The sequence below is a fragment of the Saccopteryx leptura genome, chromosome 1 (genome assembly GCF_036850995.1).
Source record: "Saccopteryx leptura isolate mSacLep1 chromosome 1, mSacLep1_pri_phased_curated, whole genome shotgun sequence".
NCBI lineage: Eukaryota > Metazoa > Chordata > Mammalia > Chiroptera > Emballonuridae > Saccopteryx > Saccopteryx leptura.
Window position 1 is genome coordinate 292,338,089 of NC_089503.1, and position 24,262 is coordinate 292,362,350.

Here is a 24,262-nt window from a genome sequence, read left to right on the forward strand (position 1 = left end):
GCCTTGACAAGCATCCCAGGCAGGTTTGTGGGGCAGTAATTAGCTGGCTGATAAGCATCCAGATGGATTTTGCAATGGAGCTGTGGAGCAGGAACCAGCCTGTTAACTCTCTGGGTAATGGACAATGAGAGCTTTCCTTGGAAGGAAAAGAAGCTTCTGAGTGTGAAGGGATGATGAATGAGGCCTCCAGGGGGACAGACTGCAGCCGGGCCATTGTTCCTTCCTTGTCTGATATGTCTTTGCACTTTAATTGCCATAAATCAGTTTTTCGACTAAGAGGGAGTCTGTCAGGATAAAAATAACTTCTGAAGAATCTTCTCTTTCACTTAGCTGTGAAATCACCCATGTTTATATTATATTTAAATAAAATGTAAAGCCATGCCCTTTTTCTGGTTGCATGTTAAATGTATTTTACCATCTTAAGAAATTAAAAACTTTTTCTTCTTCGTTCTGTTCATCTGGATCGGCTAAACTCCACTGACTAATTTTCTTTCTCGGTGGAAAACTCATTTTGTTTCTTAGGTCTTTTGTCTTTCTGTTCATTGCTCCCAAGGTCAGTGATTCAACAGCAGCCTGAAGTTAATATTTAAAAGCAGTGTTTTCAAATGATTAAGAAATAATGGGATAAAAACCTCCCAAGTATGCCTATTCATGTGTGATATCAAATCAGCCTTCCGAAGTTGGAACAAGGTTTGGACTGAATTGGACTGAAAACAGTGTCCCCAGCGTGTGTGTGAGGACAGCCCCCGGCACTCGATGGAGTGGAAATAATGCACCACGCTGCGAAATGGGTCACAATTTGCCTGCATGCTTAGGTGTGTCTGTCACTCCTCATCTCCATGTGTCCATAATACGGTGCTTCTGGGGACTTGACTGCGCAGGAGCCTGACTCAGGTGTGAATGTTGAACCTTGCTGAGGCAGAGTCTGTCCTGCTGCCGGCTGTGGCTCGGAATTTAGGATTCCTTGCCCAGACTAATAATCCAGGACTGGAGTGAGACTCAGGACTCTTTTTGATTTATTTATTTATTTATTTATTTATTTACAGGGACACAGAGGGGAGGGGATAGATAGGGGCAGACAGACAGAAATGGAGAGAGATGAGAAGCATCAATCATCAGTTTCTCGTTGCGACACCTTAGTTGTTCATTGATTGTTTCTCTTATGTGCCTTGACCGCGGGCCTTCAGTGGACCGAGTGACCCCTTGCTCGAGCCAGTGACCTTGGGTCCAAGCTGGTGAGCTTTTTTTTTTTTTTTTTTTCTCAAGCCAGATGAGCCTGCGCTCAAGCTGGTGACCTTGGGGTCTCGAAGCTGGGTCCTCCGCATCCCAGTCCGGCGCTCTATCCACTGTGCCACTGCCTGGTCAGGCAGACTCAGGACTCTTGCTGCAGTTCCAGTGATGCTGTTAACTTGGGACCTGTGCTTCAACCTCCTTGGGACTCAGACACCTGCAGCTCTAACATCTGCTGGTGATAATGGTGCTCATTATGCCTCTGCCCTAGAGACTCTTGGCCTTCTCTGCCCTCCATCATATGCATAGTGCATAGCTGATATGATTTCTGCATGTCCCAGCTTGCGAGGTTGTGCTCTTATCTTCTTCATTGCAGATGAGGAAACTGAGCTTGTGATGTGCTTTCCTGAGGACCTCTCTGTGCAGGGGCACCTGGGCCAAGTACAGGCCTAAGTGCTGATGCCAGGTTTCTTAGCGGTTCTGGCTGGGCTCTCTGCTGGGCTTGGAGGCTGATAAATAAAAGTTGCACAACCCTAAGCTTATCCAAGCCGTGTTATAAACAGAGTCAGACTGATCAGATGCTACCAGTTGAGGCCCTCCAACTTGTGAGTAAGCACAACCCTCAGGTCCAGCCCCCGTGCCCTCCCCCCCCCCCCCCCCCCCCCCCCCCCCCCCCCCGCAGTTGTAACCTGGAAGAAAAGCAGCGGCACTTGAGAATTGAGATTTGGTCTTGCAACATCAGATTTTTTTTTTTTTTTTTTTTTTTTTTAAATTGTGATCAGTGTTGACTTTATTTTATTTTTTTTTTTAAATAAATTTTTATTAATGGTAATGGGATGACATTAATAAATCAGGGTACATATATTCAAAGAAAACATGTCCAGGTTATCTTGTCATTAAACTATGTTGCATACCCCTCGCCCAAAGTCAGATTGTCCTTCGCCACCCTCCATCTAGTTCTCTGTGCCCCTCCCCCTCCCCCCAACCCTCCCCCTGTCCCCCCTCCCCCCACCCCTGGTAACCACCACACTCTTGTCCATGTCTCTTAGTCTCATTTTTATGTTCCACCAATGTATGGAATCATGTAGTTCTTGTTTTTTTCTGATTTACTTATTTCACTCCTTAAAAGCAACATCAGATTTGATGTTGCCTTTAGGTAACATCAAAGACCGCAAACATCTGCTTGGCCACTTGAGTCCCAGCTAAAAAGCCTTGCATTTTCAGTGTGTCTGCCACTCTAGTTGCCTGTGTGGCATCTCCTTTGCGACAAGAGACATTTTCGTGCAGGCGGCCGTGAGGGTGTTTGTTAGAGCAGAGAGCCCCGAGGGACTTACAGAGGGTCCCGGCAAGAGAAGGCTCCCCAAGGCTGCAGACGTGGCCTCCGGGGCTCACTTTCTTTCTCCTTTGTTGGACACATTCACTTCTACCAGGCGTGGGCGCCCCAGATTGGGTGCGCAGAGTGAATCGGCAGCCAGCTCCCTGCCCTGTGGCAGCCATAGGCCTGCCTTGGGTGAGGATGGGAGGAAGAAGCCTTCCATTTGCCTGGGGTGAATGAATTCAAGTCCAGGAAGCAGATTGTTTTTCATTTTCCTCTGTCTAGATGTATAGCTCATCAGTTTCACTGATCATCTAGTGTTTACTATGACTGCATCATATGAAAGGTACGGAATAATAAGGGCCATCATGGCCATAGTTACTCGGGTTTAAGGTGGCATTTCTTAAACTTCAAAGTGCAGCAGAATTTCTGGGGAGGCTCATAAAAAATGCTGATACCAGCTTGCCCCCACCCTCAAAATTCAATAGATCTGGGGTGGGCCCTTGACTCTGCGTTTTGACAGCTTCCCCTACCTGCACTCTTCCCACAACCAGGGGCTCTGATGCACAGGGTGTGCTCACCACCCTCTGGCAAATCGCTCTAAGACGCTCGAGAACCTAAGTTTGTGCTCCGAGCTGGTTTGTTGCTTGCTTCTGGCATGGCCACTGGTGTTAACTTTCCCTTGGCCTTCTTTTCACTGCTTGGTCAGCCATGGCCATTATCTCATGTTTACAAACCTCAGCGCCTGCCATACAGGGTGTGTAAATCTGCCAGAGATTTCTTAGTCTTAATTCCACTTCCTTGTGGCATCACCACGTGCAACAGTGAATCTTAGCTCAGTCCTTGGAAGGGGGGGCGGTGGAGATCAAAGACTGACTGTACACGCAGGGAAAAAGTCCCAGACCTCTCTGAAGTCCCCCGAAGCAGGCCCTGGTGCCGTCAAGTAAAAATCTGATTTGCTGCTTACATTCTGGAAATAGAACACATTTCTCATAGCAGGAGAAAAATCGGTCTCATCTGAGGAAACGTCATCTCTGATGGGGAGTTTTGGGAAATAGAGGATTGAGAACTGAGTGACAGAGGATTATATTTTTAGAACCTTTTACAAGATTAAAGGGCTGGTGGTGGCAAATGGTGGGATGCCATTCTTTGAAGAAGAAACCTTTTTTTTCTACACGTCATACTCCCTGGCATCGGGATGCCTCTGCTCAGAGCCTGTTGATACAACTCTTGGCTTCCAACCGGCTTCTGTCTGAAAAAACATCCATGTAATGACATGAATCAACAGGCCGAAGAGGAAGAGGCCTGTGGGCCCCGCGGCAGAGCTGGCCTGGGGCCCTGTAGGGCTGGCTGCATCATTGCAACTTGCTGGAGTGTTTTCCTGAGTTGGCCAGGCTGCTCACAAAGAGCCGGGGGTCATTTAATTAATCAAGGGCTTTGGCTACAAGGTTGTCTCTTGGGTGGCATCACTGAGGTGGTGGCTGGGCACAGGCCTTCTGAGGGAAAGCCATTTGGTGTTCCTAAGGAGCTTTGGACCTGTGTGGAGCTCAGCCTTGCTGAACTCTGACCATCAACCAGACAGGAACAGGAACCTGTACACTGGCCTCCAACTTGGCTGCCTAGAGGCCACTTGCAGTGGCCCCTTCGTTCAGAAGAGGTCCCTAAGCTGCCTCTGACTCGGCTTCCTGCAGCTCCTGTGGAATGTGGCTGGGTGTGAGATCACACCTTGTGAATGGCGGGGAAGCTGCCAGCTCCTGTTGCCAGATAACTGCAAGCTTGTCCCCACTAAAGTGATACTAATGCCGCGTTTACAGCCATGTGTCTTTCCTGCTGCTCACTCCCCAAGCCCCCTCCCTGCATCTCACCTGTGACCCTGTAAAACTGCATGTGCTTGGATGGGCCCATCACATTGGCCTTGGGAGATTCTGCCAGCTGTCCATCCTAACTTCCTCCACAGCCTCAAGAATCAGCAGCCTCTAGGCTCAACCTGCCTGGGTTCAAGTGTGACCTCCATCATTTGCCAGCTGTGTGACTTTGGGTAATGTTTATGTCCTCTGTGCCTCAGTTTCCTCCCCTCTAAAATGGGGTTGTAGTTAGGATTAAATGAGGTAAGGTCCACCGGCACATGGTTCACACAGAGTGAATGTTATAGTCACTGCTGTTGTTAAGAATGTTGTCACTGATGTAAAAATGTTGGTAATGTCGGGGCCAAAGGCAGAGCACTAAGATCTCACTGCTCAAGGTGGGTCCTTGAACCTGCATGACTGGCATCACCTGGGAGCTTCCTAGAAATGCAAGGTCCCAGGCCCTTCCTTAGACTTTGGATTCAGGATCTACATTTTAACCAGATGTCTATGATCCCTGTGTGAGAGGCACTGTTTTTGGAACACTTCCTGCAGGCTGACATAGGGCAGGGAGGAGCACCCATGGGAAGGGGCTGCAGAGGGTCAGGGCAGTAATTCTTCTGACTGGAGGCTCAGATACGCACATCCTGCCCAGAATGTCCCCCACACCCCAAAGCAGGCCAGGGAGACTGCTGGCTGTCTGCCGCATGCAGACATGCAGGCTGTATGTGAATTTCAACCTGCTCTTCCATCAGTATAAATGTGGGGAGAAGATGTGTGGGGGAAACGAGGAGGGGGGAGGTCTGTGAAACGATGTGCTGTGGGCTCCTCACCCCTAAAACATGGTCCAGGACCCTGTGTCTGATAGACCTCATTTATAGTCACCTCCATTCAGTGAGCACCTACTGGGTGCCGGGAACTTTACATACACGATTTCCACTCCTTACAACAGCTCTGGGAGGTCTGACTTGCTCACTCCATTTTACAGCCCCTGAGGTTCGGGCTTGCCTGAGGTCAGCCCTCCAGTGAAAGCTAAGCTTTCACCCCGCTGCCCTGCTTCCCCATAAGCCTGCCAAGGTCACCGAGCTCCTACTGTTGACAGCTGCCGCGGTGGCAGGCTGCAGAGCAGGTGGTTTGGGGTGATGATTCACAAAAAGGAAACCCTACCTCTGTGGAAGAGGAGGCTGGGCCCGCTGTATTTAATAAGGGATGGAAATTGGCCGGGCTGGTTTTTGCCTCTTTATAGCGGCAGGCAGGCACCACAGGGCAGCGTTGGCAGGTCCCTGGCCAGACCTGCTGCTGCATATGGTTTAAACATTAAACTATGGGGTGGCTTCATTGAAAAGCAGATCGTTTTATAAGGCACACGGCGCTGTCTAGACGTGAGGATGCTTATGAACATTGCTGTGCTGAGTGTCGGGCTCAGACACCTGACTTCCCGGCTCTAGTCATTTTGAAGGCAGAGTGAAATCTGACTCGTGCAGAAACAAATTAGTTTTTTTTTTTTTTTTGCTGGGGGGAGGAGGGTGCATGATTTCAGACATTTGGTAATCTCTTCCTGCTGAGCTCTTTACTTATCTCAGTCTTTCTTTGTAGATGTGGTGAGGATGGAGGAAAATTGGAGAGCAGCTTTTTTTCCTATAATGTTGGCATCTCTTTGCGTATCTTTGGTAACATTTGGCCATGAGGGAAATTATGTAGTTATTTATGTAATTTTTCTCCTTTGTACCCTGTGCCCCCAACATTGAGCTCTGGGGCAGAATGCTGGTGGCTGCCTCTTGTGTCATCTCAGCACCAGTGGTGGGATTCAGATAATTTAACAACCGGTTCTCTGCCCTAATGACCATTTTACGTATAAAAAAGTGAAACTGTATACTGAAAGGTGGTTTATTATCTCATGCATTTTATACTTAAATAAGAACAATAAAAGAGGTGCACAAAGCTAGAGTATAAGAAAGAATTTTAAAATATTAATGAAAAAATATTAAACAATACCTGAATAAAAACAATAAAACTTTTATTTAAGATATTTCCATATTGCTTCTTGATTGGCATCCTCATTTGCAATTTTTCTCACCTACGGATGGAATGAACATTACTACGGGCGCTTAGAATACGCTGTTGCGCAGATGAACGTTAGAAAGAGTTAGGAATGTAAATTTGTGATTTCCACAATCGGCAGCTGCCCAGGCACTCACGTTGGAGAGAACCCTGATTACAAGTGCCATTTTAACAACCAGTTCGCCGAACTCAACAAAAATTAGGTATCGGTTCCGCCGAACTGTGTGAACTGAGGGACCCAACTGAATCCCACCCCTGCTTAGCACTGTGCTTGGTACCTGATCAGTGCTCAAAGGAGTAAGTGGATGAACAAATCCAGAAAAGTGGCAGTGGGTCACTGGAGCCAGACTTTTGATTCTGAGGAAGAAGAGTGTACTCCCTTGTTCACCCGGATGGGTGATCATAAAAGGAGATGGATGGGGAAAGATGCTCTTAGGGTCAAGCTGTTCACCTGCTGTCTGGTCTCAGACTCCGGGGCCCCACCTGCTCTGAGCTTCCTGGCATTGCGGATGAGGGTACAAGTTGAAGACCCAGGAGAGAGATGCTCCAGCCCTTTGTGTTCTTTGGGAACAAATATGGTTTCCACCCCAGGCCTTTGCTCACTGCCCCAGGAGAAAGCAGGAGGAATTCTAGGTTTGCTCTGAGGATGAAAGTAAGAGAAACCCTATTTATGGGCACTCTCCCTGGGTTAAACATAGTTGACATTTATTGAACAACTGCCCTGGGCCAGGTACATTCTAAACACTTGACATGTAATCCTCACAGGGAGGGACCCATGAAGCTGGTACTGTTATTTCCCTACTTGACAGATGAGGAAACTGGAGCACAGAGAGTTATGTAACCTGCCCAAGGTCACACAGCTAGTGAGGGATTTTGGCAAGGACTGAAAACTATTGCTAACCATTAGGCAATACTGCTTCCCATGTGCCCTGGCTCAGTATATCCTTCAACTTCATGAAGCGGGCACTACCTCCCATTACGAAAGCTAACATTTATAGATCTCTCTCTCTCTCTTTTAATATGTCCATTGATTTGAGAGAAAAAGAGGAACGGAGAGAGAGATTTAGTTGTGTACCCATTGATTGCTTCTCTTATGTGCCGTGCCGGGGGGTTGAACCCATGACCTCTGGCATCTGGGCCAATGCTTTATTCACTAAGCCACCCAGCCAGGGCCCTCCTCCTTTTTCCTTTTAAAGAACTGTTTAAAAATATGACAACAGCCCTGGCAGGATAGCCTGGTTGGTTAGAGTGTTGTCCCAAAGCACAGAAGTTGCTGGTTTGATCCCCAGTCAGTGCACATACAGGAACAGATCAATGTTCCTGTCTCTCTCTTGCTCTCTCCCTTCCTCGCTCTAAAATCAATAAAACAAGTATTAAAAAAAAGTGACAACTATTCTTAGCTCTCTGAGTCTTACAGAAACAACCTCAAACTGGATTTTAGCCCACAGGCTGGATGAATAGACAGCAAAGAAGCAAGATATTTCAGATGGTACAAAACACCCCAAAAAAGATAAAATGGGGAAAAGTATAGAAGAGGTGGCCAAGGGGCGGCCTTATAATCAGGGGGCCTGACGCTGAAGCTTGAGTGATGAGAAGGCTGTGGAGATCTGAGGTGGATAAAGCACTTAGCGCAGTGTCTGTACCATGTAGAAGTGCTCCTGCAATGCCTGCTGTTATTGTTATTGTTTTGTTTTGGTGATTACCATGAACTGCTCTGTGACCCTGGGGAAGTCATCTCACTGCTCTTGGGAGTTGAACTGAAAGCCTTCCCACCAGCCTTGGCAGTTGCACAGTTCTAAGTGATTTCTAGCGTCTGTCTTCTCCTGACTTCTACCACCCTTTGAAATAGGGGATAGAATGCGTCCTTTTTTACATTTTCAATAGAAGATTCATTGCTGGAAGAGGGAAGCTTTTGTGGAGGGACAACCACCGTGCTTATTAACATTTATGGAGCCCTTTTTGCTTTCTTAGTGCTGAGCGAGGTTGTGTTAGAATGTGGGCGCTTCCCTTTTCACGCTGGAGTAGAAGCGTCCCCCGGCAAATGCACTGTGGGCCTCTGGCTCCTGTTGGGGAGAATTGACAAGTGGGCTTATTTTCTTTACCCCCCTCCCCCCAGAATGTCACTACCCTCTCCTGACCCTGAATAGTGAAAGAATGTATTCCTATTGTCATTTGACAATAGGCCCTCCTTAGGTCCAAGTTCAGCCTGGTGCATAATCAAAGAGATGGTTTCTCCCCTCCTCCCATCTTTAGTTCATGGAGGAATGTAGGAGTTGGTCCAACAGCCACCCACATCCTCCAGGCCTGTGTGTGTTCACTGTCTGCTTCCTCCAAGAACCGGCTCTCAGGATCGCCAGCCCTGCTCACATAAAATAAAGCCTTCCAGTCATATCTTTACGTTTGACGTAAGCGCACAGAGACTTTTCTTGCTACATACTGAGTGCGGCTGTCGTGAGGACCCGGGGCAGCTCCGAGCCTAGCTGCGTGGTGAAAAGGGGTTTTGTCGGTGAAAGCTCATTCATCTCTGTGCAGCGCTTTTTGTCCAGCAGAGTGTCCCCTGTTTCCTATCTGCTTTCTTCAGTCCTCGGATGCCCACAGAGGGAAGATGTCCAAGAAACCCTAAACCATCTTCCTGTCGTGCCTGTCTCGGCAGTGCTGTTTGTCAGGAGCGGTCCCTTCCTTTTTGCTCTAATTCCACTATCTGTTCTCTAGTCTGGGCTCTCGTCACCTAGTAGCACCAACCCTGGCCTCCCCCTCTCCTCCTTCCTTCCTGTCTCCTCTTTTCTCCTTCCCATTCTATCTGTCTACCTGCCTGCCTGCCCACGCTCTTTTCTCAGACCTGCCACGTGCCAGGCATGGTGCTAAGCACTGAGATAAAGCAGTGAGTAAGATCCCCACTAGTGTAGCGTCAGGTAATGACACAAATACTGATTTAATTGCAACTGGGGAAGGTTCTACAAAGAACTACAGGGAGCAGCTAGTTGACTTCCTCTGACTTTTGGGGAGGTCAGTAAATAGCAAAAACAATAATACAAAGAGCTTCCCAATTCCTGTTGAGTTACAGAGGGACTTTAGAAATGTTCTCATGTATAGTGTTTGGTGGGGATCATGAGTGTTCACAGACGTGATGAGAGCCCTGCTGAGGCCCACTGTGGCACACCCTGGGAAAGCGGAGAGGTGACCCTGGGCTGTTGATAGCAAGAACGTTTTCTCTCTGGAGCTTCAAGGCTTCGGAATCCAGAGCAATGGTTTAACCACCTTTGTCTAGGAAAGGGTGGAACAGGTGGGTTAATGCCACAGGCACACCAGGTTGAAGGTGACCTGGCAGGCTTTCGGAGTGGGCCGCAAAATTGGTTGGCTGGCAGGCTTCCTTGTTACCCATGGATACCTCCTCACCTTAAGTAGTTTTTGTACTATCCCCCCCTCCAGAGCCATGGAGAATCAAATTACCAACCAACTTGTTCATGAGTAAAGATGAACCTATCAGCAAACATATGTTTCCTTATTAGATTCCCATTGTTGTATAATGCCTTTTTATTTATGGAATTCTTTTGAGTCATTGCTCTGTGTCCTGGCCCTGGCCCTTGTATATGGTTTGGATTTGCAGGCGACATTGGTTTGGAGCTTTTGGAATCCACTGATGCTGGACAGGGAGTCTAGCTGTCACTCTGGTTTTACCCTCATTTCCTCTAGCAGAGCCTTTTTTGTCACTTCACGTGCTGTTGCTGGTGCCTTGGGCAAGAGGAAGGGTGTAAGAAGAATTTGGCTTCTGAGCAAGTGCATAAAAAAGTACAGCCTGGAGTATTAAAACCCAAGGTTTGGGCAGAAGTGGCCTCCAGAGAGGGCTTTCTGTAGCCATCGCCTGGGCGGCTGCCGGAGGAGCTGAGTGATGCTAATTTCACCTATCCATGTTTAATCATCCATACCCTGTAAACTGAGCTCTTCATTTTTCTTTTTTCAAAGGATCAGCATTCCTAGAGTAAATGAATTTGGCCACATGAAGTAGCCTCCGCTTTATGGGGGGGAAAAATCCACAGTCCCAAACCCCAGGCTGTTAAAACCTGATGTTTTCTGTTGTTGGGAGAAGGGTGTTTCTGCTATAAATGCAAGACATGACAGGGGGTATTTCGAAGCTTTGTTTTGGTTATTGTCGATTCTGCCAACAAGTAACATCTGTATTTATTTTCCAAACTCCCCCAATGGCTGATTTGCATCTGTTTAGTTCTCCAAGTAACATTTCATTTCCTGACTTTACAGGTTGCTATAAAATCCATTCGTAAGGACAAAATTAAGGATGAACAAGACATGGTTCACATCAGACGAGAGATTGAGATTATGTCATCCCTCAACCATCCCCATATCATCAGTATTTATGAAGGTCAGTGATTTTTTTTTTTTCCATCCTCGTATCAGTTACCATTTCTCATACCACAGGGCCTGCCAAGATTTTTAGGTAATTGCCTTTCTGGGCAGAAGCCAAGTATTTTTCCTCATGATGCAAAAATAGCCCAGTGTTATCTCTTATTTGGTTACCTTGAATGCAACCAGACCCATGTAGCACAGCTCACTTTGGTCATAAAATACCTCTGGCGGGTGCCTTCTTCCAGCTTCCCAGTTCCTTGGTGGTTGCTAAGCATCCACCTTATTGAAAGCCAGTATGTCAGACAGCTGTGGTTTCTGAAAAATGGTGACCAAGTAAGGGTGGATGCATTGTCCATGTCACTCCACAAAGCTGACCGCTCAGGGGGTGGTGTCCTGAATTACTCAAAGGTAGGCTCTTTGAGTTAGGTATCACCTTTGGAGCAGCAGGTCCTGGAAACTTGGAGGGAAAAGGGGGAGCTATTGGCGCTGATGGAGTCCAAGTTGTAGCTGGTGTTTATAGAAGGGCTGGGGTGGGGAAAAGCTTATAAAAAAGCTCATGCTTCAACTTCTTTGATTCCTCGTGGGAAGAAAAAGAGAGTATAAATTTCCCACAGCTTATCATTTTTTTTTAATACCCTGGACAAATTTTACACAAACAGTTTGTGTTTATTGCTGAAGTTGATTAAAATACTAATGTTAAAATTAAAAAAATAATTTCTGTTCTAACTTCCAGTTTGACAAAAAGCTCTCTATCCATATTTATGTTTTTATCTATTTCTCTGTATCTGTATGTGTCTTGATCCAAAGTCAGATCATACAGTTTATACCGTTTATTAGCTTGATTGTTTTCATTTTTTTTGTAAAATGCATCTTTTCCTATGTCAATAAATATTTCCCTATGAGGACATTTTAAAATACTTTATGGTATTCTATTTATGGAAATAACGTAATTTATTGAATCTAATTCCTTTTGTCAGACATTTCAGTTGTTTCAAGTTTCTGGTTATTATAAACTGGACTTTAGTGACCCTCCTTGGACATCATTTTTATGTTCATTTCTGATTATTTTCTTATGAAAAATTCCTAGTCTTGGATTTTCTGAGTCAAAGTGATTCTTGAGAATGTATGGTATTTTTTTTTTTTTTTACTTTCCATGTATTTGTTACATAGCTTTGTTTTTATAAAATTGACATATGATTACAGTAAAAACAAGTTCACATATTATACAAAGATACAAAAATTATAAAGCTTATGGAAATCTCAACATCCCTTAGTAAGCATTATTCGTGAACATATTTTCAGGTATTTCTTTCTACATTTCTGCATCTCTACACATAAAGAGAATATTTTTTTAATATGTGGCTGAGTCAGAAAAATGAACCTATTTCTAATTTCTAGTCTGATTGTGAGAAGTTCCACAGTAAGAGCTAAAAGAACACAAAATGGTAACTAAAGTTTTTCTGATATTTAAAATTCTCCTTCTTCTGTTTCCCTGTGTTTTTTTTGTTTGTTTGTTTGTTTTTTTGCTCTTTACCGACAAGTAATTGCTGGTAATATTGTTTATCTTGATTTTAAGGAACATTTTCATTCAGTAATTCATTCATTCACTTACAGACACATCTTGCAGCGCTTCTCAAAGTGTGGTCCCTGGACCAGCAGCATCAGTATAATTGGGATTATTAGACACACAGGTTCCTGGGCCTCCCACAGGACCTGCTGAGTCAGCATCATTGGGGTTGGGGCCCCATCATCTGTGTTTGGGCAGGTTGGGAACTATGGGTCTACTGAGTATCTGCTTCTTGTGAAGCCATGTGAAATTTAAAGAGGGATATAGTATGGGTCTCGTGCTCAAGAAGTGATGCAGATGTGATAGGAAAAGTGCTCTGGAGATGTGTCAGCAGCATATTCTGGGACCGTGGAGGCCTGTGTGTGAGAAGTTTTCATGGAGACTTATGCCATCCGAGCTGGGTCTTGGAGGAGTTGTTTTGAGGAAGAGTCAGGCTGATAGAATAAATCTGAATCTGCCTGGTGAATGAGGGCACTTTCTAGAACAGGCGTTGGGAAACTTTTTGGTTGAGAGAGCCATGAATGCCACATATTTTAAAATGTAATTTCATGAGAGCCATACAACGACCCATGTACATTATGCATTATCCAACAAAAATTCGGTGTTGTCCCGAAGGACAGCTGTGATTGGCTCCAGCCACCCGCAACCATCAACATGAGCGGTAGGAAATGAATGGATTGTAACACATGAGAATGTTTTATATTTTTAACGTTATTACTTTTTTTTATTAAAGATTTGTCTGCAAGTCAGATGCAGCCATCAAAAGAGGCACATCTGGCTCGCGAGCCATAGGTTCCCGACCCCTGTTCTAGAAGTTAGAAGTGAGTAGATATACAAAATGCAGGATGAGAGTGACCTTTATCAAATTCTGAGTGTTCTTGCCCACTGTGATCTGGTTACTATGGAAACATGAAGGCAGTAGTGAAGGCTGACCTGTATGATGGGACGGGGCTGGGTCACATGGCCTGTGAGCACTGATGTGTTAGGGGTTTCTGACCTGGAGAAGGAGCCTTCTTTCCCAGGAGGCACAAAGCATGTTCTCCAGCATGAAGCTCCCTGTTTCTTTATTTGGGAGGCGTCTGTGGCTGTCAGAGTCTCGCATAGAGAAGCCTGACTTCATCACTAGCAGCGTGCCCTCCTTGGCCTTGGGAATGCCACAGGCCAAGTGGAAACTGGCATCTGTTCACCTCCCAAGGGCAGGCCAGAGATGAGCCATAATGGGAGAACATTCTATTGTCAAGGTTGAGGCGGCTTCAGTCCAGTCCCTGCTGGAGGCTTCAAGGAGAAGAGAGGCCCTTGCTCAGATGGGTACCAGTGTGAATTAAAGTTCTTTGGGTAACTCGAAATAAGTTCGCTCAATTCATATTAAGAAGCCCTCAATTCATCTTAATTCATAAAACACTCTGACCTGGTTTCAGGGAGTCAGAAAAGAGCTGGAGTTCTCACATCAGACACTCCTCAGTGGGCTAGATGTGAGACATCAGGCAGAAAGGTAGGCCTCTCAGTGCCTCAGTGGAATAGGGTGAGTCCTACCCCGGCAGGATTAAACGAGATGGTACATGTGCTGGCAGGTTCCAAAAGGATAATTACTTTGAAGACAGTGTCATCATCATAAGTAGCTCTTCACCTGGGGTCCACGGACCGGGGTATTTCACGGATGGGCTACAGAGGATCTGTCACTGCATTGTGTAACACACGAGCCAGGAGCCACAGATGAGGATTTAAATGAAAAATAATGGACATTTAAAAATCTAGAAGTTCGGTTCCTCAGTCGCACTAGCCACATGTCAAGTGCTCGGTAGCCCCCTGTTTTAGTGGCTGGCCCGGTGGACAGTGTAGATAGAGAACATTTTCATCCTTGCAGAATAGGCCCATGCTGGGATATAATGTTTTCTGTGGTGAGTGTGTGGGTTACTTTTTATTGGGGAGTGCATAGCTTTCATCAGACTCTCAGAGGGATTCCTGACTTCAATAGCTTAAAAAAAAAAAAAAAGCTACTGCCATCAGGTGGTTTGTGACCTGCAGAGTACCACACAAATAAAAGGCATTGTTTTTATCCAGAAAACTCCCAGAGGCTTAACTGTGGTCCACTTTCTTTTTAATTTCTTAGAGATTGCCAGTTTCTGTTTTGTTCTCTTTCTCCTCTCCCACACAAGTTCTGTTTCTCCCACATCCACTCAATCACTGGGGGGGGGGGGGCAGCTCCCCTCCTCCCTTCCCTGAGGGGTAAGGAGCAGGAGGTGCCAGGCCATTGCTCCAGCTCCTACACCTCTGACTGGGACCCTGAAGTCTTCAGGTCTTACGACTTTATCTGCTTCACTGCCCATGACCTCAAGACCCCAATTACAGTACTAAAAAAATTTTTTTTTTTTAATTTATTGACTTGAGAGAGAGAGAGAGAGAGAGAGGAACATCGTTCTGTCCCCGCATGTGCCCCAACACTGGCAACCTCTGTGCTTTGGAACGATGCTCTAACCAACTAAGCCATCTGGCCAGGGCAGCCCAAGACCCCATTTTGAGAGTGAAGTCAGACAGCCTGATGTCGGCCGACCAGGTGTTATGGATTTGGCAGTTGTGGAAGTCTTGATGGTTCATATCTTGCTGGTTGTATGAGTTTGCTAGGGTTGCCACTACTAAGTACCACACCACAGACCGGGTGGGTGGGGAGGTTTAAACACAGAGATTAATTGTCTCACAATTCTGGAGGCTAGAAGTCCAAGATCAAGGTACTAGTAGGGTTGGTTTCTTCTAAGGCCTCTCTCCTTGGCTTGTAGATGAATGTCCTTTTCCTGTGTCTTCACATCACCTTCCCTCTGAATGTATCTGTGTCCAAATTTCCCCTCTTTATAAGGACACCAGTCACATTGGATTAACACCCACCCTAATGACCCCATTTAACCTTAATTATGCCTTTGAGAACCTGTGTCCATATAGGGTCACATTCTGAAGTATTGGGAGTTAGGGCTTCAGTGTGTGAATTTGAGAGGTCCCAATTCAGCTCATAACACGGTGTCATAGCTAGTTGGTGGCCCTAGCACACACCTGACCCCCGTTGTTTTCTTCCCTCTGCCAGGTCTCCATCCTGTATTTTTTTTCTTTTTTTTTTTTTTTACCTCCTGTCTTGTTTTGCTGGCTCTGCAGCTGATCTCTGTGCCTCAGGCATTCCCCTCAGCCTGCTTTTTCTATCCTTCTCAAACCTGGAATGAGGTGGGGACAGTGAGGTGGCAGCAATGGTGGTGGGACCCAACTCTGTGAGTTAATGGGCTGGTTTCTCTGCCCCTCACAGAGAGAAAGTAAACCTTCTCTTTGGAAGCTAATTGGTTGTTTGACAGACCAATAGAGAGCCTTAGCAGAGTGCAGAAATGCATTAATTTGCTTAATGAAAAATCAATACCATCTATCTGAGTGGCTGTTTGGACATTAGCCAAGTGACTAAAGCTATTAAAGAACATTGTAATTTCTTTTTCAATAAAGACCTTTATAATTAAACACACACACACACACACACACACACACACACACACACACACACACCAGCAGCAGCAGCAACAATAACCCCAGCAACATGACAGAGCACTGGTGCACCTCCCTGTATGTTCAGGAACTTTGGGCTTTCTTGAGGAAGAGGCACCATCTTGGACTGTATTATCTGGTGATATTGAAATACTAGTTCCAGAGAAAAAGTAATTCATTCATAAAAAAATATCAAGTGCTTAATATGTACCAGGCCCTGTTCTAGGTACCAGGAATACCAGGGCGAACAAGATGAGCTCTGACCCCATGGAGCTGACATTCAGTGAGTAGACAATTGAATAGATAAGTAACTTTTGAGCTGAGACCTGAATTAAGAAGGGAGTGACCTCTGTGGAGGGCTAGGCATTCCAGGCAAAGGGAACAGCATGTATGGATGTTCAAGAGGAGGAGTTTATGCTAGGATAAGTGACAGAGGGCCTGTGAAGATGAGGGTGTCACTGAGTAGGATGGTGGCAGCAGAAAGGAGGTTGGAGAGGAGCAGATCTTGCCCACATTGGCTAAAGGAGAGAAGATGGATTTTATACCCGGAATAAGGGCAAATCATTGATTTTGAAGAGTGAAATAGCTTTTTTTTTTTTGTATTTTTCTAAAGTTGGAAATGGGGAGGCAGTCAGACAGACTCCTGCATGCACCCGACCGGGATCCACCCAGCATGTCCACCTGGGGCATCACTCTGCTGCAATCAGAGCCATTTTAGTGCCTGAGGCAGAGGCCACAGAACCATCCTCAGCACCCGGGCCAACTTTGCTCCAGTGGAGCCTTGGCTGCGGGAGGGGAAGAGAGAGACAGAGAGGAAGGAGAGGGGGAGGGGTGGAGAAGCAGATGGGTGCTTCTCCTGTGTGCCCTGGCCAGGAATCGAACCCGGGACTCCTGCATGCCAGGCCGACGCTCTACCACTGAGCCAGCCGGCCAGGGCCATGAAATAACATTTTTTAATTTTACGCTTTGAAGTAATACTAATAATAACTAGGAGTTATTGATTGCTTTCCCTGTATGAGGATGTATACATGTAGTATCTCACTTAATCCTTACATCCATGATATACAAACTGTTAACGTTCTTGCTTTATGGTAAGGAAAATTTAGTTTTTCCCAAGCTTGCACCAACTAATAAGTGGTGGGTCTGAATGTGAAATCCAGTCAGGGATGTTTCAAAGCTGGTGCTTGTAAAACTAACCAGGTCATTTGGTGGTCTGCAATGAACGCTGACTGGGGGCATTGTCCTGGACCTGATGATGTGGAGAATTTCTGGCCTGCACAGAGATTGCTGTCTTAAATACATGAGAGCATTACATCTCAGCTTTGTGAGTTTTTAGAAAATATTTCTGCATGCGTGTCATGAAGAAGCTTGGTGTCCAAATCCAGTACACTCCTAGGGCAAGTGTTTTCCACACAGCAGTCCATGGAAATATAAGTTATTTATATACATTGATATATTATTCATAATACCTGCAGGCTCATAAAATCTGCGACCTGGCTGGATCAGTGCATGTTGTTCACTCAGTCTGAAACTTAATCCCTTTCAAATGTTCCTATCTTAAACTAGACCCTGGGGTTACTCTCCTTATTGACCCAGTGTGGGGAGGAGTTTAACCCTCAAATCTGTCCACACTGTCAACACAAGCCGTGACTGGCTTCTCATGCTCAAATAAAAGAGGATGAGAATCCACCTTCCAGTGTGTGATACGAAGAGGAACCTAAACGTGAGAGAACAGGAAGAAATCTCTGGCACCATCTCTGAGCCAGACCCCTGTTTCCAGTCAAAGGAATTCCATTCTCTCAGCAGGGAGGTAATCAACAATATGGAACAGCAGCTGAAAAGGAAGTGCCGGCCAGGTTGCCTAGGATGGAAGAGATAAAAACAGTTTTTGCCTGAGGTTCTGATTTCAGGATCTGAGTTCAAACATCAAAGGCCTGTTGTGCCCCCCCCCCCTTTCAGTCTGCACAACCATGAGAATGAACATCTTGCCATACCTTAGGGAACCTTGGCACCCCATCTGGTAATAGTCCCACAGGTAAAAGGGAAAAAGGGGAGGGGGTGGGGAGGTTGGGCTGATGCCTTCCCTTTTATGCCCTCAGCTTTTGTTCCTGGAAATCTCTCTTCCTGGCCCTTCAAGATTAGATCTCTTTATTGGCCCTTTGCATTGTGATATGCTAGAACTGGCCGACCCTTTCAACACGGTTCCTATCTTAGGTAAAGGTGATCCTTGCTCTCTGGGACAAAGTAGGAAGCCTATGTGGCATTTTCCAGCTGTGATCTTTTGCTTTTGGGAGAGTTTCTCAAACTTAAAATAACAGAACAAAATTGACAAGCCGTCTTTGATAAGCATGTGAGTGGTGTGCCCTCGCCCTATGATCCTGAAACGTGCTGTCTGTGAGAAGGCATAAAAGAGTCTGTATTCTAGAAAATTCTCCCAAATCCTACCATTAAGACACTTTGGACAAACTATCAGTTAAAAGCTTCTCTCATCTTCTTTCTTCTCATTTTCATTGTTCTCTTTCATTCATTCACCAATTTAGTCATTTTTTCATTTATTCAATCCTTTTATAAAAATTCACTCCTTTTATAAAAATTTATCGAGCACTTATTTATGTTCCAGGTACTGTTCTAGTAGGGTGAGTATATATTTATTGTACAAATGGGCTCAGATTTGAATGAACCAGTTGCTCTACCAATTGCCACTATGTGATCTTAGCCTAGTGACTTAACTTCTTTGAGGCTCAATTCTCTTACTATAAGATCCGGCCAATAGCTAGCTATTGTCTAGATAAGGTTGTAAAGATTAACTCAGATAATGCATAAAATTGCTGAGCACAATGCTGGGTATATGCTTAATAGATGCTACTGATTCTTCCTGATGCGATTGATCTTTAGGGCCCTGAGAGGTCCTTTTTGGCTCGAGTAGAAACTTCTATTGGGAGGTGCTGGAAGAGAAAGTTGAGGCCAGATTGCCTAGGTCAGTGATTCTGAAAGCTGGATGCACGTTAGAGTCTCATGGAGTGTTTATAAAAAATTCTGATACCTCTGCCTAATCTAATCCATAGGGATTAGATTTAATTGGCCAGGCTGAGAAATATGGACTTACCCTGCAACTATGGGGAAATGGGAGCCCTGCTCTAGAAACTCATCTTAGTCTGATCCTTTGTCAGCAGTGAATCCAGAGAGGAACGCTGTGTCTGGCAGCAGTCGCCAGTGACCAGTGTGCGATACCTTTGGGCTTGGGTTTGCTCATTTAGCCATTTGCTTGCTGTCCTCATCAGGGACTCAGAACCCCATGAAACAGTTTGTTGAACTTGGCAAAGTGGTGTATTATGCTTGTGTTTACTCTTTTGAACCCATGGCGAATTGCTAAGACTTTTAACACACTGCCTTTGCTGCCAGATTCACAGGTTTAAGTTCTACACGAAGTTCTCTGCAGACTGGATCCAAATGAAGGCCCTGCCCCTGTTAATAACACAGCACCAGAGAGTTGTCTTCACGTTTAATCATATGAACTAGCTCTTCAGCTGTGAGTGTGTCCAGCCACATTTCTAATGAGTTTCCTATTAAGTTAGCTATTTGACCTTCAAGTGTATTATTTTCATTGTTTTCTTTTGATTACACCCAACTCATTTTTCTGAAGGCCGGAGATTAGAAATAAAACAGCTAAAAACTAATGCTACTCCCTGGTTGTCCTGCCTCACCCTCTTGGGTTTCCTGGAATTCAGTATTTTCTAGTGCCTCAAATAATACCGCTTGTACTTGAAGCTAATTTTTAAAGGAAGAAAATGGAATCGTGTTGTTGTTTAATATAGGATCTTTGGGAATTAACTGGGATGGCTCTGTGAATTTGCCTGGGCAGTCAACAGCATGTGTTTAGGAAGGCTCAGAGAGTATAGAAAAGGTCCTGCCGCTTGCCCTGACTTCTGACAGTAGGTTCCTGCGGTAGGTAGGACTCTTGATTGCTGTCTGTGCTTTGGAACCTAGTGAAGAGATCTATGCTTGCCTCTACCTCAGGCTTCACTGTCTTTGAGTAATAGTTTACTATCTCCTTTATTCTCCCAACTCTCTCCCATCCTTCAGTGGCACATATGTAATCTCAGGTGTGGGTGTTCATTCTTAAACTAATACTTGTTGCCTGATATTAGCAGGCTAACAACTTATAAATATGCTTACTATTGTGTGCTATGATAAACTTTACAATAAGGATAGTCTTTATTTTAACAGATGAAGAAACAGGCACAGAAGATTAAGTAACTTGCCAAGGTCACTCAGCTGATACGTGGCAGAGCCTGGATTTGAACCCAGGTAGCCTGGCTCTGGGAATCAGGCTCTTAACCACTACACTGTCTTGCCCAGTGAGGTGGACTGGAATTTATAGTTGACAAGAAGAGCCATGCATGGTGGTTCAAGCAGAGACTAGAAGCAGAGATGTGATAACTGTAGGCTGGTTATCGACCACTCTGACTGGTGGGAAGGGTGGTATAGGCCCCTGTAGTAAAGCCCTCCATGGGGAAGGAAGACTAAGGCTACTAAGGTTGCTTTCCCAGAGGGAAGGATTTCTACCCCCTTCATTGCCTGAATTGGGGGAGCATGGTTGTTTTTCAGAAGTTTACTGTGTCAAGTAAAAGAGGCCTTAGCTTCATTCTGGGGTGGTTCTGAGATGTTCTGATCAATTGTTGTTGCTCTCTTAGATTCAGGATTGTGTGCATGTGAGTGTGTGTGTGTGTGTGTGTGTGTGTGTGTGTGTGTGTGTGTGTGTGTAAGACAAAAAGGCTGAGACAGAGTAATAGAGAAAATGATCAGGGAGACTGTGGATGTGGTGTGGCAATGGTTGACAGAGCCCATACCCTCAGTCCTGCTGGTTTCCATGGAAACACTGCCAGGAATGGTTCCGGAAGAAGGATGGAGTCCCATGGCTGGTCAAACATTGTGTCTTTGATCTCTTCTCCCATGCTATTCTTCTCTCTTTCCTGGCCATGTCTGTCCCCTGTCCTTCTCGGACTTGATATTGGGCCCCCAAAAAGCACTGATGATTTTAGCAGGAGTGAACGGTTCTGGCAAGCCTTCTGCATCTGTGTCTTCTGTTGGTTTCTTATACACTTTCCTATCATTTCTTCTGCCTTCTGTGGAGTCTGCTGCTGACAGTGGGTGGCCTGGTTGGCTCTGGTTCCCCTTGGACATGCCAGCCAACATCTAGAAAGAGTTTTGGTTTAAGAAAAGACTATTAGTGAACTACAGAGCCTTTTATTGTTCAAACCAGGAAGCACATTGACTTAACTCCAACCAACTCATTGACAATAAGGAATGACAGCCTAGTTGATTTTTCTCACTCTCACTGCCCTGCCTGGGCTTTCAGACCTGAGGGAGCAGAGGATCGTTTTGTGAAGCTGTGAGCCCCCAAGGTGTTTGAAATTTAGTTCTGGGGAGGAAACTCTTGAAGCATGAGTCTCATATTGACTCAGTGATGTAATGTTGCCGACAATTCTTGCAAACAATTCTTGCAAAGGAAACATCGCTCCATTTGTAAAATGAGAAGCGATTGTCTGTGAGAGTTCTACTGACCTTTAAGGAAAGAGCACCCCTGAGGAATGGAATGGTACTTCTGTCTGAGGTCTTCAGAAAGTAGTGAAAATCCTGCTCTGTGGGGAGGCAGTGCTGTGAAAGGAATGGCAGCTTCCTGGGAATTAGTGGGAGTTAGTGTTGATGGATGGCAAAGGCATGGAGAGAATCCAGACTGGTCCACTCTGGGTCCTTGGCCTTTTTCCTTAAAACCAACAAACTGATCTTCCCTTCTTGAGGTTACATGTAAACCAGAAAGATACCCTCCACTTTTTTTATAACCTGCTTTTCATGAAGGATCCCATAAATCAATTCCTACCCTCTCCCTTCCCAAGACCATTGTCTTCTTAAATGGCCTCCTGTACTTGGCTCTAAAATGGCCAGTGGATGGTTAAAATCCCAAGGTCTCCGCACTCACTAGCTTTTCTCCCTGGCCAGAGTATTGTTTTTATAATATGCATATTCTCAAGTTATACAGTTGTGTTATTAACCCTGAGGGCAACAGGAGGCAAGCGTTAGGAGTTGGGTAATTAGAGTGGTTGTGAAAGCCAGGCAAATCAGAAGGTAGAACTGGACTGTCAAACTGAACATCTGATGAAATTCAGAATTAATTTGGAGAAGTAGCTGTTGCTATAGCAACCAATCCCCACTCTCCTTTGAAATTGAAAATAAACAGAAAACAAGGAAAATAATTCAAGTTGGTGTCTGGGAAGAAGGCCCTTCTTTGGAGCCGTAAAAGAAAACGAGAGTTTGTATATTTTTTCAGATAAGCTGACACAATGGCAAAACCCTCTCGTGCAAACAAAACCCAAGTCATTTGTTATGGGTCAGTTCCACACCTGTTTTCTCTAGGAATCTTTTCAGGCCCCTTCAAGTGACCTCACCAGTATCTTTCTGATCATCTAGGTACTGAAAGTTTGTATGGTACAGGTATGCACAAGATTTATTTTTTAAGTACTAGTGTTATTTAACTGGATAGCAAGTCTGGAGGACAAAGACTGTATCTTATACTATGTTTGTGTCCTCTTTAACACACAGCATAAGGCTCAGATAAATGTTTCGGATAGGCTAATAAAGGAGCCTTTTCAGAAGAGGCGATGTTGGTTTTCTTTAATGAAGGAGAATATAGGCAGTCCCTGGGTTCCGAACAAGATAGGTTCTGTAGGTTCGTTCTTAAGTTTAATTTATATGTAAGTTGGAACAGGTACATTTACCTATTAAATGCAACTTAAACAGATGTTTGTCTTAACTGTGCATATAGATGCTTAAAACATTTCTAAATCTACAGAACCTATCTCATTTGTAACTCGGGGACTGTATTGAGTATTATGTAAGGAAAGTAAATGGATGATGGAGGAAGGTGGTATGGAGTTGTGGCAAAAACATAAGCTTTTGAGGCATACACATTTGGGATCAAACCCAGTAAGGATCTACCCAACAGAAATGCATCAGATGAGCATCAAAAGTCATGTGTAAGAATGTTCATGGTCACAAGGACCCTCACCTTGCAACAATGCAAATGTTATCAATGGTAGACTGGATCGCTAAACCATGATGTAGTCAAAACATGGAGAACTCTACAGCGATGAAGGTGAAACATGGAACAATGTGGATTATTCTTACAAATATAATGTTGAGCTAATGAAGCCAGACACAAAAGAATATGTAGTGCATAATTTCATTTTTATAAAACTTGATATGCCAAACTAGTCTATGTTATAGGCTTATATTTATGATATTCATGATACTGGTACATATATATGTGTGGTATGTCTCCCACACACTTGGGGAGATGGATAGTGACAGAAAGAGGACATGGGAGTACCTGCACGGTGCTGGCCACATTGTTTCTTGATCTGAATGCCGGTTTCCTATTTATGAGGTAGGAATAATATTAATACCTATCTTACAGGGGTGTTAGTATTAAATGTGACAGTCCATGGCATGCAAATGTTAACTCTTGTTATTATGAGTAAGCTTTCCAGAGAAGGAGTAGCCACTGTCCAGAGAGGCTCTTGGGGAGAAGTGAGGCCTGGACTACTTCACAGGTCCAAGGTCCTGGATGGTAACCTGTCCTTTGTTCCACGTAGCTATTCTTGGCACTGTCTGGTCGTGTGTCTGACTCCTCCTCCGCAGAGCTCCCTGTGGGCATCCGAGGCCTCTGTGCTGCACACACGGCCTGCTTCTTTCTCTTCTCCTAATCCCTTGCACCTGTGGGCTGCTGCTAGTTCTGCTCATGGTGCTCCCGTCTCTGCCCTCACTCACTTTCTCCTCTCCTGGGCCAGCTCTTCCTCCCCTTCTTAACCTCATAAAGATTCCCTTGAGAATCCCCAGTGCCATCCACATAGTGGGTGCTTCATAACAATTTGTTATTGTACTAAAAATCCAGGTTTGCCCCAAATGGACATAGCCCCAGTTCTGCGGGCTAACTCCAACTGAGCTAAGTTTCTATTCAGGGCATTCGTTTTCCTGGTGGGCCTGGCATGTCAAGGGCCATAGTTTTCCTTACCACCCTGGGGCCACCGGGCTTCTGGGTAAAACTGTCTGGCCAAGAGACACAGGCTTTCATTTTTTGGAAAGGAAACCCTTCCCAACTGGTGGAAAATAAGCTTTTGCTTAGTGACTAATAACATAAACACAGACAAGATTTCTGGGTTTATAAATAACCAGTTGTAAAAGTGCCCAAGGGAAGCAGCCCTTTTGCCATAAGAATGACCGAGAGAGTTCCTGTCAACCTCGCTGATAGTGACCGGACTGCAGGCAGGGGGCTTTGAGCCAGGGGCACGGATGCAGCGCCGGTCATTCTTC

At 45.2% G+C, this 24,262-nt stretch overlaps 1 protein-coding gene across 2 annotated transcripts in view; it reads left to right on the plus strand.

Moving 5' to 3' along the window:
* Nucleotides 1-24,262, plus strand: part of NUAK1 (NUAK family kinase 1) — a 77,476-nt gene that overhangs the window by 25,872 nt on the left and 27,342 nt on the right. For both annotated transcript variants that reach the window (XM_066356096.1, XM_066356101.1), the window contains one exon: nt 10,708-10,828. In XM_066356096.1, the coding sequence (XP_066212193.1) occupies nt 10,708-10,828 (121 nt within the window). The remainder of the gene's footprint in view (nt 1-10,707; nt 10,829-24,262) is intronic.